Source organism: Pelophylax lessonae (genome assembly GCF_965119305.1).
Source record: "Pelophylax lessonae genome assembly, chromosome: 10".
Classification (NCBI taxonomy): Eukaryota; Metazoa; Chordata; class Amphibia; order Anura; family Ranidae; genus Pelophylax; species Pelophylax lessonae.
In genome coordinates this window covers 181,506,200-181,519,703 of record NC_138777.1, presented here as the reverse complement: position 1 = coordinate 181,519,703, position 13,504 = coordinate 181,506,200, and the positions used below count along the sequence as shown (strand labels likewise).

At 40.4% G+C, this 13,504-nt stretch overlaps 1 protein-coding gene across 2 annotated transcripts in view; it reads right to left on the bottom strand.

The window, feature by feature from the left end:
* Positions 1-289: 289 nt before the first annotated feature.
* The window catches only part of TRADD (TNFRSF1A associated via death domain), a 64,660-nt gene continuing 51,445 nt past the window's right edge, over positions 290-13,504 (bottom strand). For both annotated transcript variants that reach the window (XM_082270364.1, XM_082270365.1), the window contains exons 3-5: positions 7,121-7,398; positions 4,416-4,617; positions 290-847 (exon numbers count right to left, since the gene is read on the bottom strand). In XM_082270364.1, the coding sequence (XP_082126490.1) occupies positions 552-847; positions 4,416-4,617; positions 7,121-7,398 (776 nt within the window). In that variant the 3' untranslated portion in view covers positions 290-551. The remainder of the gene's footprint in view (positions 848-4,415; positions 4,618-7,120; positions 7,399-13,504) is intronic.

The following is a 13,504-nucleotide window of genomic DNA, read 5'->3' as shown; positions in this document are numbered from 1 at the left end:
CCAGAACCTGGCTACACACTGTGTGTTTCATATATTTGTGGTCATAATTATACATCCTTTCATTATTTTTTAAGAAGTGTGCTTGCTGTTTATTAAAGACATTTTTAAAATAATCCTGAATGTCAGTTACACAGATCATACATAGGGAACTTTTCCTATATTGAAGGATCTAACTTGTACATGACATTAGATGTACAGTATGCCATGACACATCTTGGGTATATACAGATTACATAGGTAATTGCTGCTTTCATGAAATAAAAAAATTTACAAATAAAAATGATTTTGTCCACATACCTAATATAAAAATATCTAACAATGCATGATGTAAAGGACATAATGAGCTGTATTTTTATAGGCCAAATTAGGCTATTTTGTTCGGCCAATAACATTCCATGATGGCATATTGAAGAATGAATGACATGACACTGGACTGGAGACAACGGTGCTGTAGAGCATAAACAGGGGGTTGGTCTCCAGATCACCTTCTATACATCTGAGAAGACAGTATACTAAACTAGGTAGGGTTCTTATAGAGATTCCTAATCCAATCATATTTCTTCCAAAGATAACAGTTTCTCAGCTATTACATTCAGTTCGCATTCCACGAGTGCATCCACCAGTCTCTTTAATGTGGCCTTCTTGCCTTCACCATCCATAAAACATCGTAATAACTGATAGGCTTGTTCATAAAGACCTTCTTTGTCATATTCGTAAGCTAGGTTGTCTATTTTGGGGTCTTCTAGAGCCCGGCAATTTTTCTTCAATGACCGTCCCACCTTCTTCCAAGACTTGCCCACCAAATTTGCAAATCGCTGTTGGTGTTCTGAAGTCAGAGGTTTGTCAGCTGTAAAAATATTTCGAGGATGAAATTAATAAAGCATTCAATGGAAATCACAAGAATGTTCTAAGAGGATGACTACTATGGACTCAAAGACCACTCTGGGTCCTATTATCTGGCACTCTAGGATCAGAATCAGTTTTAGTACGTATAATTGGTAAACAAGTCTCTTAAGCCTCGTACACACGCAACGATTGTTGGCCGACCGATCGGCCGTCTTTTGTCCAGTGTTGTTGTGTTGGTTGAAATGTGCTCTAGACTGCACATGAATTTTTTCGGCCAACAACAACCAACTTCAGAAGTGATGTCATGTGCTGGTTTACTTTCCGTGTGTTTTTTCTTCTCTGAGCATGCCCAGTCTTGCTCATCTGATTTTTGTCTGCCGAAATCTGTACTGACTGACGAACAACCGGCCGTTCTGTTGACGGCCAACAAAAATTTTATAGCATGCACACCAGATTTTGTTCGGCCGAAAAGTCGCAGTCGGTTGTCCGAAGCATCATACTAACAAGCCGACAATCGGCCGATCGGACATTGGCCGAAAATTCACGGCCAACAATCGTTGCGTGTGTACGAGGCATTAGTTGCTTGAGCATTATGACTGCTTTGTATGAAGGAAACTCTGCTAAGGAAGCTGGATCCTAGGAGCAGGAAGAGTAGGGGTTGCTGTAATCCTGGAGTTCCTCTTGCCCAATACTAGATCATCTGGTTTACTAGAGAGCTTTTAGATAGTATTTTTCTAAATCAAAATGCAACTGCACAATGCTAATAGGTATACATTTTTTTAATGAGACTTTGTATGTCTCTTCAGACAAAAAAAAAAAACCCTGTTTGCTAGCAATCTTTTAGGTTCCATGAAAACACTAGAATTTTTTATAAACGAGAAAACCAATGATAATAGTGTTTTGTGCCAGCTTTTAGTAGCGTTTTAGGAGCATTCGCATTTTATTAGCGTTTTTACACTACATATAGATAAAAACTGCGCTCTGGCTTTGTGCGGGGGATTATACTCTCTCAGTTCCCAACTTGAACTCACTTTCGGGTAAGTCATATTCTTATTTAATACTCCAACTATACCCTTTTGTTGGATGCAACATTTATTTACTGATATGTATCCTTCTAGATATTAGAATCATGCCTGCTCCTGAGGAAGTGAATACTTTCTTTTCACGAAACGCGTCGAGCTTATGAGGCAATCTATATTTGCAAGTTCCATCATGCACCCAACCCAAACCCATTACTGGTTTGCTACATTATGCATCCAACCATTTTCTATTCATTTTAAACATTTTTTCTTGGAATATTCTTTTACTGTTTTTTTCATTGTGTATGGTTTTATCAAACTATTTTCATTATCATACATACTTTGTGTGGTTGTTTATTACATACTCTGTATGTCGTTTTACTGTTCTTGTACTTTGATATGCAACATTGATAACTGCCATGATATGTTAATTAATAAATGCGAGATGTTGATTAATTATACATTCTTTTGCTTACCAGCATATGTACAATATTAATATTCGCATACTGGCCACACCTCATATAAAGTCCCATTCATTTTTTGAACACTATGTGTTCTATTGTTTAATCATATACATAGGGATGGAGACTCGATGGCAAGAGTCTCATCTAAAGTCCCACTTTTCCTTATTTCCATCACCCCCCCCCCCCTCTTCCCCTTCCCTTTTTCCTTATATATACAAAAAAACTGCTAAAAAAAAAATCTGTTAGGAATGTTTTAGTAGCATTTAGGAGCAGAAACTCAAAAAATGCTAATATCCAAATGTACTGTGCATGGACACAGGATACCACTATTTTGCTTCTAGGCGCATAAAAAATGCTCCATGCTCAGTGGCTTAAAAATTGCTGCTTCTACAGGAGTTTTGTGTTTTGCCTGTAGAAGCAGCTAATTGTTATCCTATGTGTCCATGCACATTAGGACAATTGCTGGCATATTGTGAGCTCAACGTTTAAAGGCAGGAAAAAAAAAAAAACCTTCTGGTTTGCTTTTCTGATTTGAGCTTTCTGGCAAAAAAAATGGCAAACTCTCCTGAACTTGTTGAAAATTTTTACTATATGAGCGTTTTTTTCTGCCAAGGGAACTGGCATTTTTTTAAGCCCAGTGTGCATGGAGCCTGACAGCTTCTGGGAGCTTATAAAACACTGGTGTGCATGGAGCCTTAAGCCTAATACACATGGACCCGAACGTTGGCCGACATTGGCTTGTTCAATAGAAAGGGGCCGACATTGGCTTGTTCAATAGAAAGCGGCTGACATTTGGCCTGTGTGTATGGCAGCTGGTCCGGAGACATCTCCGCTGGCACCATCTGCTATCCGCTTCTGATCCTATCCGTGAAATCCGAACGGATGGAAACCCCATTTTCCATCCGTCCAGTGGATAGGATCAAATGGGATCGGATGAGAATGGACAGATCTCCCCATAGATCCGATCGCCCCAATAGAGCACAGCAGGGAATCTGACAGCTCCGTCTCTGCACACAGAACGGAGACGGAGCTGTCATCTGCCTGCTCAATGGGGATCGGCAGATCAATCCCCCGCTGAGCAGAACGGACCTCTTTGGACACACCGCCGTGTGAAAGGACCTTAACAGTGTGTATAGGCTTTAGTTGTGCGCTGTCTGCGGCACATCTGTAAGTTGTCGGATAATTAGCCAAGTCGTAGAACAATGTAACTCCAGCATGCATCACTACTGGTCACCCAATGTCCCAGGTGTGAATGGAGCCTAAAGGTAAAGTTGAGTGTTAAGCCCTGTACACACGTACCGATCGTCGGCCGAATGATCGGCCGTCTTTTGTCCAGGGCTGTCGTGTCTGTTGAAAACTGCAAAAGACTGCACACGAATTTTGTCGGCCAACAACAGCCGACTGCAGAAGTGATGTCATGTGATGGTTAACTTTCCCTGTCTTTTTTCTTTTCTGAGCATGCCCAGTCTTGCAAATCTGCTGTCTGTCAGCCGAAATCTGTACTGACTGGCGAACAATCGGCCGTTCTGGTGTCGGCCTACAAAAATTTTAAAGCATGCACATCAGATTCTATTCGGCCGAAAGTGCGCTGTCGGAAGCATCATACTAACAAGCCTACAATCGGCCGATCGTTCGTCGGCCGAATATTTACGGCCGACAATCGGTACGTGTGTACGGGGCTTTACACTGAGTTTTCACAGATGCTATCTAGCTTTATAGATTAATAGAGAGTTGTGACAGGAGAAAGGGTGAAGGAAACTGCTTACAATAGTCACTATGCACAGGAACTGTTAGATGGGATAGGAAGAATGAGATGGATTACTTCAGCTGTGAATTATCATGAGTATTGATGTTCTGCAATGGAGACATTCTAGGTTGTGTTAAAAATATTTCATGAAAACAAAAGGTTCATAGGATTTAAAAGCTTGCAGTTGTTAAAGTGTAGAAAATAAAGGATTACACACATTGTGATATTTAGATATGTCCTCTGAACACTCTCAAATGTTCGACAAAATAACAAGCACCATTAAAATAAAACATATTGCTCAGTGAACTGATTGCTTTACATGCTGGCATTTCTACTTACCATAATCTTGTCCTTGGAAATGGAATGTGCTTGGTTCAGATGAGTTTGAGCGGAGGGGGAGGGGAAGAGAGACCTGACTGTTCGAGTTCCCTAATGGAGAGGTAGAAGGGATGCTGTTCTGCGTGGAGTAGCTGGATCCCAGAGATAAATTTATGAAGTTTCTTTCCAGCTCAATAAGGCCTTCATCCTTGACGTAACTTGGCTGAAATTTAAAAAATGTATATGTTAAAGTGATTGTAAAGGCTAACAGGTTTTTTACCCTAAAGAAGTTCACCTTTACAAAAAAATAATGCACATTATTTTTTTTTTTTTTGCAGATAAAAAAAAAAAAATGCATTTATTATTTTTTATGTTAGGAACCTGTAAAGCAGTGAACAATCGATCTGCTGATCGTGGGTGCAATGCTTTATGGGTTCCTAACAAAAGAAAATAATAATAAATGCATATTATTTTTTTTTATCTGCAAAAAAATGCAACGGTCCTGAAGACTGTCTATAGCTGTCTCCTTGTACCTCCAATACAGCCAGACAGTTAACACTCTGACGGGAAGCTCAGTAACCTACCTAGAGCCACCAACAGCGCCGTGATAGTTCATTGAGAACTACAAGCCGACAGCTACAAAAGCTGTTGGCACTTGTAGTTTATCTGTTCACATAACACTGTAAATGAATGACGCAGCTGGGTGGGTGGAGTCCTGCACGGCCAAGTTTTTTCTAGATTGCGACAGCGAATGTGGGGGAGAAGATCCCCCACTCGCTATCAAAACGGGAGCTCAGGGGTTGTGGGGGCCAGTGCATTTGTAACATGGTACAACCTGAATATGGGTGTAACATGTTACAAAAGGTGAACTTTCTCTTCCTTAAGGTAAAAAACCTTCCTTGGTCAGCTCCCCGCCCCTAAATACTTACCTGAACCCGATCTTGATTCATCATTGTGCCCATAGCAGCAGTGCTGCTCTCTCTTTCTCTCTCCTAACAGGACTCAGAGGCAGCAGCAGGAGCCATTGGCTGCTATTGCTGTCCATCAAATCCTGTGAGGGGACAAGGCTGTCAACAATCGCTCACAGCCCGGCTCAGGATTCAGCTGCGTGGGTGCCCTCATAGCAAGCTGCTTGCTATGGGGGCACTTGGAAAAGAGGAAAAGCAAAGAGCGCCATTAGAGGACCCAAGATAAGGAGGTTCGGGGCTGCTCTGTTCAAAATCATTGCACAGAGAAGGTACGTATATCATGTTTATTATTAAAAAAAATAATTGAACCTTTACAATTGTTTTAACTCTATGGAATAAGCAATTGTGGTGCAAACAAAAGGCAGCTATCTACTTTTAGGAGAACCCTAAAGAAGGAGATAAGCAGCCTTCAGTTTATTGCAAAAAATGATGTGGTCGATTGCTTGCATAACAAAAGACCTAACAGGAATATCACATGTAAAATTTCTAAAGGCAACCAGCAGATCCAACTATAGAAACACAACTCAAGAACCAATATGTGAGCCTTAAGACGGAGATTGGAGATATGACTAGAGCTTACACAGGACTGTCTTTCCTCAATCCAGCAGCTGAATGGAGAAGCGGAGAGAGTAAAAGAACGGTGAATATGAAATGCTGGGTTGGGAAAGGGGGCTTTCTGCAAGGGGAAATCACAGATTACATGTAGGTGTTGTGATTTTCACATGTTAACTGTTGCACAGTACTTAAACAACACCTAAATAACAATGGTATTTTTTGTTTTAGTGAAATATAGAGTAGGGAATGGAAAAAATACATTTTTTCCACCTCAGTCCCACAGGGGAGTTTTCCCTTTACTTCTTGTCCCATAAGCCCATCAGGAAAATAAATCTCTCCAAGTAAGGAAATGTAAATCCTCTCCTAGACAGTTGTTCCTACAAGTGAATCCAAAGAGTGTTCACAGTACACACAGCGCTCCTAGGAGAAGCAGCACACTTACATTGAAGTTCGCATGAAACAGCATGGATAGGGAACACCTGGGACCAAGCAGCTGTAATCAGTGTGAGACTGTAGGCATCACTGGGTAAACAGAGCGAGGATGACAGGGAGCCAGCCAGCTTAAAGTATGGATATTAGCAACAGTGTTCTAGGCTGCACACGAGGATGACAGCTGTCAAAATACCTGGTGGGTGTCGGGAGATAGGTGTGCATGACACATTTCCAGGGACTTGCCCTCTTCTTCAAATGCATGGACAGTGAAAGGAAGTGATGGACTTATAAAGCCAAAATGGCAGGAAGGGGAGGAACATGGGAGGGGAAGAAGGGAGAAAGCTGAGCTCTGCCACATAAAACTAGAAATGCAGGAGGGGGAGATGAGATTTTCTCTTGGTCCCAGTTTTTCCCCATCAATGCGAACTTCAATGCAGTTCTTACTTGAACTGCTTAGTTTAATAACGTTTTTTTTTTTTTTTTATTTGATACTGACCTCAGCGCCCTGTATTCGTTTTGTTCCTACAAGTGGCCTCATTGGAAGATTTCCCTTCTATTCCTGTTCAAGTAAGAACTAAAAATGTGTGATTTTCTCTCAATTCAGTCCTGTTGAGAATGGTCACCAGGACAATTACAAAGGATGAATGTTCCCAATAGGGACACAGACAGGAAAAAACTTGACAGATAACTCTCCGACACTTTATCGAAAACAAAATGAAAAAAGACAATAATGCAACAAATGTATTCATGACTCTTGTTTCTTTGAATTACCTTACATGAGTAAATCTGTCCCAGACATTTTTCTTCCTCATCGAGGAACACATCAAGCTTTATGTTGTCGACTTTGAGTTCCAGAAAGACCTGTAGAGACTCCATGCCCAAGCAACGACTCAGCTGTTCTTGTATGTGCAGGTGAACCCTTCTGTCTCGATAATCTCGAAGGAATTCTAGACAGGTGTCTTCTCCATTGAACTTGAGGTGGAGAATCAGATGTCGGTCACTTTTAAGAACCTTTAAGATCTCGGGAGAGTTGACATTTCTGGAGAACACTAAAAACCACAGAAGCACAATTCTAAACAGATACCCAAATAATACATTTTCAGATTAATCAGTCACTGTGTTCAAAATGAAAAAAATATATAACTGTTTTTTTTTTTTTTAACATAAATGCTTATCATACCACACAATCCTTTCAGTGTTGACTCGATGGCTACTGGTCAAATTTTATATATTCTAATGCAAATACCTAAGCAGTAGACATATTCAATTAGTTAAGTCTTGAATCAAAATCTAAAGGAATCTTTTGTTAATCACAATAGTATCAAAATTCAATGAATCCAAAATAAATTATAACGAAACAATGAATTAATTTGTGATCATTTGGATTACATGATGTAATAGTTTGGGCTTTTTGTTAATGTTTGAAGCATCTGAAATAACGTAAAGACAAAATTAATGATCTGAATTTTTGGATCCTTTTTTTTTGCATTAACATTTTTCATGATTATACAAAATGCACTAGATATGAAATAGAAACCTGTTGCAATAAATACAGTAAGGTGTAAAAAGTGGAATAAGATGAGGATTCCTACTTATTGTGTTTCGGTTGAATGGAGGTGGATCCATCAGAATCTTCAAATCATAACATAACAAATGAATGCAAAATAAACCACTGCAGCTGCAGGCATCATTCCGGTATCTTTTTTTTTACAGCCATCGGAGCACTTTCTTGTCCTACTGGGGAACCCGGGATTGCAGTCGGCTGACCATAGGGCTGTTCCAGCCCCCGATCAGCTCTATTATTAGGAAGTCTGAAACAATGAGTATTCCGTCACTTCCGGTTCGGCCGGTTGTAAACAAACCATTCGTGGTTTGTAAAAAGCATCCCATCGTACCGATCTTGGTATGAGCTGAAGCTTGTAAGGGCAGAGGAGACATCAGGAGTCTAATAAAAAGAGGGGAAAGCGCCTCTTGAGTGTGATAAAAGATTTTTATTACAAAAATAATGTAGTAACTTACATAAAAGTAAGAGGATTCGCGAGTCAATCGTCACGCTCTGGAAGCGGTTGGTGATGTATGCGGCATCCAGGCAAAGTCACTTTTATCACACTCAAGATGCCCTTTCCCCTCCTTTTACTTTTCTACATAGAGTTGGCTTCACTCCTCCGGTCAGCTGCCCTGAGTGTCCATCCATCCATCCCTGGATCCACCCCGGACCTGCTCATCCCTTACTGGATTCCAGGTTAATTTAACTTTCTCCTCCCTCAGGGACTTGCACCTGGACTTTCCATTCCCCCCCTTGTGCTTACCTATTACGGTTTACTGTGTGATGCCGTACTGTATCCTGGTTACATACCCCGGATACATCTCCTGGCACTAACCTTCTATTGCAGCTGTCACTCTTCTAGCACTACCTCTGAGCGCCATACTGCCTACTATTTTTAATCAGGAGTCTACTATACCCCAGATGTCTCTATAAAGAGGACCTGTCACTGCCTATTATCACAAGGGATGTTTACAACATATCGTTATGTTTAATGATAAAAAAAAAAAAAAAAATTGAAAAGGTAGAGTGTATAAAAAATAAATAAAACAAAATACATTTTTTTTAAAGCACTCTCCCCCGCGCTCGCGCGCAATGGGGCCTGCACTCATCAGTCCTGTGTCATACATAAACAGCGATCGCACCACACATGTGAGGTATCACCGTGAACAGCAGATCGAGGTCAATAATTTTGAGCACCAGACCTCCTGTAAATCTAAAGTGGTAACCTGTAAGGGCTTTTAAACCACCTTTGGATAATATAATTTACCTGGTTTGTCACCATTGCATGGGCATGTCCAATTCTAAAGCGTGGGATGGTTTGGTATCTATTTACTCGGTTTAGCATCATCTTTTATATTTTATCAAACAAGTTGGTATTTTGTCAAAAATAGTCTTGTGTTGAGACTATCTACAGCGCTTGCTAATATTACTAGTGCAATAAATAGATAAATAGATAGGAATCAATTAATATTAGAAAAACAGTATAAAATATTCATGTGTAAACAATGAAGGATAGGTGATAAATAAAATAATAATATATATATATATATATATATATATATATATATATATATATATATATATATATATATATAAATGGTTCAAATGTACATCATACGATGATGACAAATCAATAAATATGACAATGGTGCAAATTAATGTGCAGTATGAAAGTCCATAAAAACTGACAATAAATAGTCCAAAAAAATCTTCCAAATCTAAATCAAAGTGCAGGTGCTTTGTGCTCAAATCATCCAATACGTTTAGTGACTTTTGGTGGCAGGGGGTCCTTTTCCAGTGAAAAGTTGGGGGGGAAGTACCTTGCTTCAAGGGATGTCTATGTGATGTACAATAATAGTGAAAATAATGTTGATAAATGTGCAATGGATAATGAATAAATAAATAAAAATAATTGTGCAAATAAATAAATAAATCTTCAATGTGTTGTGTCAGAGTATAAACTGAATAAACTATTGATATGTGATATGTTATGTATTTTCTAAATTAAGATATAAAATGCATTCCATGTAACAATAAATATTAAAGTGTTCAAATATGTATAATGTACAATATTCAATAAAAATAGATTGATAAATATATAAAAATAAAAAAATATATAAATAAACTGATCTTCAAAATATATATTAACTTCTTCCGGCCCGCGCTATAGCCGAAAGACGGCTACAGCGCGGACTCTAATTTCCAGGAGGCCGTCTTTATACGGCCTCCCAGTAACAGTCTCCCCGCGCGCTCCCTCGAGCACGCATCGGGGGAAAATCTGTGTTGGCCGTGTCCCTTGGACACAGCCAATCACAGATCGTGGTGAATGGCCAATCACAGCGGCCATTCACCACGTGATCGGACCGTGCAATGAGAGATGATCTCATATGTAAACATATGAGATCATCTCTCTCATCGCCAGCTCTCCTTCCTCACACAGAGACTGCAGTGTGAGGAAGAGGAGAGCCGATCGGCGGTAAGCTGACACAGAGGAATGTAATCAGGGCACTGATCACCAGTGCCCTGATTATACAAGAGGGGAAAAAAATGCCATAAGTGCCCACCATCAGTGCCCCCCATCAGTGCCCACAATCAGTGCCCATAGTGCTGCCAGTCAGTGCCCATCAGTGCCTGCTCATCTAGGCACTGATGGGCACTGACTAGCAGCACTATGGGCACTGAGTGTGGGCACTGATGGTGCTGCCCATCAGTGCTCATCAGTGCCACCCATCAGTGTCCATCAGTGCCGCCTCTCAGTGCCCATCCTTGCCGCCTCTCGGTGCCGCCTCTCAGTGCCACCTCTCAGTGCTCATCAATGCGGCATATTAGTACCTCCTCATCAGTGCCACCTCATCAGTGCCACCTCACCAGTGCAGCCTATCAGTGCCACCTCATCAGCGCACATCAGTGAAGGAGAAAAATGTATTTATTTTCAAAATTTACTCACAGAAAATAAGAAAAACGTTTTTTTTTTTTCAAAATTTTCTGTCTTTTTTCTTTTTTTTTTGTAAAAAATAAAAAACGCAGAGGTGATTAAATACTACCAAAAGAAAGCTCTATTTGTGTGAAAAAAATGATAAAAATTGCATATGGGTACAGTGTAGCATGACCGCGCAATTGTCATTCAAAACGTGAGAGCGCTGAAAGCTGAAAATTGGCCTGGGCAGGAAGGGGGTAAAAGTGCCCCGCAGGCAAGTGGTTAAGGTGCTTATGGTGATATTGTGTTCATTATAAATTAGACAAATATATAAATGTGCCAATAAAGTGTTCAGTGCAGATATAAACCAAGATATACTTTTAGTGTATTTCACAGCATGAGATAAAGTGCCAAATTATATTATAAAGTACTCAAGTGTCCCAAAACATCAGAGGAAACAAAGAACGCTGATCTTCCTCTTCCAGGTGTCTCAATAATCTTTCTTTCACCTTTACACCCTGTGATTATAAGGGGTGCTCTTTGGTGCTCCTCACCTATGGGTGTGCTACATGCTCACCTTAAGCTTTCAGGTAATGCGCCTTTAGAGCTAAAAAAGATCTGATCTCGCCTCCTTTCCTTCTTGAGGTGTATATGGTGGGGGGATGATGGTATATTCCGCCTTATCTGAAACACCTGGAAGAGGAAGATCAGCGTTCTTTGTTTCCTCTGATGTTTTGGGACACTTGAGCACTTTATAATATCATTTGGCACTTTATCTCATGCTGTGAAATACACTAAAAGTATATATTGGTTTATATCTGCACTGAACACTTTATTGGCACATTTATATATTTGTGTAATTTATAATGAACACAATATCACCATAAGAACCTTAATATATATTTTGAAGATCAGTTTATTTATATATTTTTTTTATTTTTATATATTTATCAATCTATTTTTATTGAATATTGTACATTATACGTATTTGAGCACTTTAATATTTATTGTTACATGGAATGAATTTTATATCTTAATTTAGAAAATACATAACATATCACATATCAATAGTTTATTCAGTTTATACTCTGACACAACACATTTAAGATTTATTTATTTATTTGCACAATTATTTTTATTTATTTATTCATTATCCATTGCACATTTATCAACATTATTTTCACTATTATTGTACATCACATAGACATCCCTTGAAGCGCGGTACTTCCCCCCAACTTTTCTATCTTTTCAACTGTGCGGTTAACAGTAATAAGTACAAGCTGCATTAAGGGTACTCACACCTACAGTACATCTCTTAGGACAGCGCGAGATTCACACCCATACATATACAATTCCTTTTCCAGTGAGTTTGGTAAAAAATGGATCGCTTACCAGAAGTAGTGGTCTTATGTGCTGTATAGCAGTGGTCCTCAACTCTGGTCCTCAGGGCCCACTAACAGGCCAGATTTTAAAGCGGAGTTCCGGGCACAGAAATGATTTTTTGCTGAACATACCCCCGGGACAGTCAGGGCTAGTACATTCCACAATGGCTAGCCTCTGATCTGTCCCGGTTCGCACTTACCTTTTAGAAGAAATACTTACTTAGAAAATTTCTTCCACAGCGTTTCCATCTCTCTTGTGGGCAGCTGAAGCTGGCGCGGTCCTCTTCTCTGTCTTCTTCCGCGTCTTCGTGTCCCAGAATGCACTGCACCGGCCCCTCTCGTCACTTCCGGTGCGGCGCCGCATGCCCAGAAGCTGTTTAGCAGGGGAATGCGGCGTCGCCCGGAAATGACGAGCAGGGCCGGTGCCGTCGCATTGATTCCTGGGAGCTATGACGTTTAGCTCCCAGGAATCATCGCGAGGCAGGAAGTGACGGGGTGAGCCGCGGCTCCGAGGGAGGAAGCAGTCAGAGGTGAGTATTTACGATCTTCAATAAAAAGGTGAGTAAACAAAAAAAATAAAAATAACTATCCAATTCCTTTTCAGGTGAGCTCTACCTAGCGGAGGGGCACAAAAAAAGAAAATCGTTTTTGTGCCCGGAACTCCGCTTTAAGTATTATCTTGGGGAGATGCATACTAGAGTACTGCAATCACTGAGCAGCAAATGATATCACCTGGGATGTATTTCAGTTATCTTGCAAACCTGGCCTGTTAGTGGGCCCTGAGGACCAGGGTTGAGGACCACTGCTGTATAGCACTAAGACCAATCACGCTTGTAGGCCTTCCAGGCCAAAACCTGGGTTCCCTTGTGCCGCTCCTAATTTTGGAGTTAAAGGCTAAATTCCTCCTCACCTTGTTCCACTCCTCAGGGTAAGGGGCCAGGGTTATGCAAGAAAGGAAATGCTCTGATAGTGTAGTAGGTTTAAAAGATAAAAATCACATTAAAGTAAGGCTCTATGACAGGCAACCACTGACATGCAGAGTGGCGAGCGGAGTGTTCCTGTTTGCGTTTCAAAGTGCACAATTACGTCTTTGGGAAATAAACTTTTAAACCTACTACACTATTGGAGCATTTCCTTTTTTTGCATAACCCTGGCCTCTTACCCTGAGGAGTGGAACAAGGTGAGGAGGAATCTAGCCTTTAACCCCAAAATCAGGAGCGGCACAAGAGAACCCAGGTTTTGGCCTGGAAGGCCTACAAGCGTGATTGGTCTTAGTGCTATACAGCACATAAGACCACTACTTCTGGTAA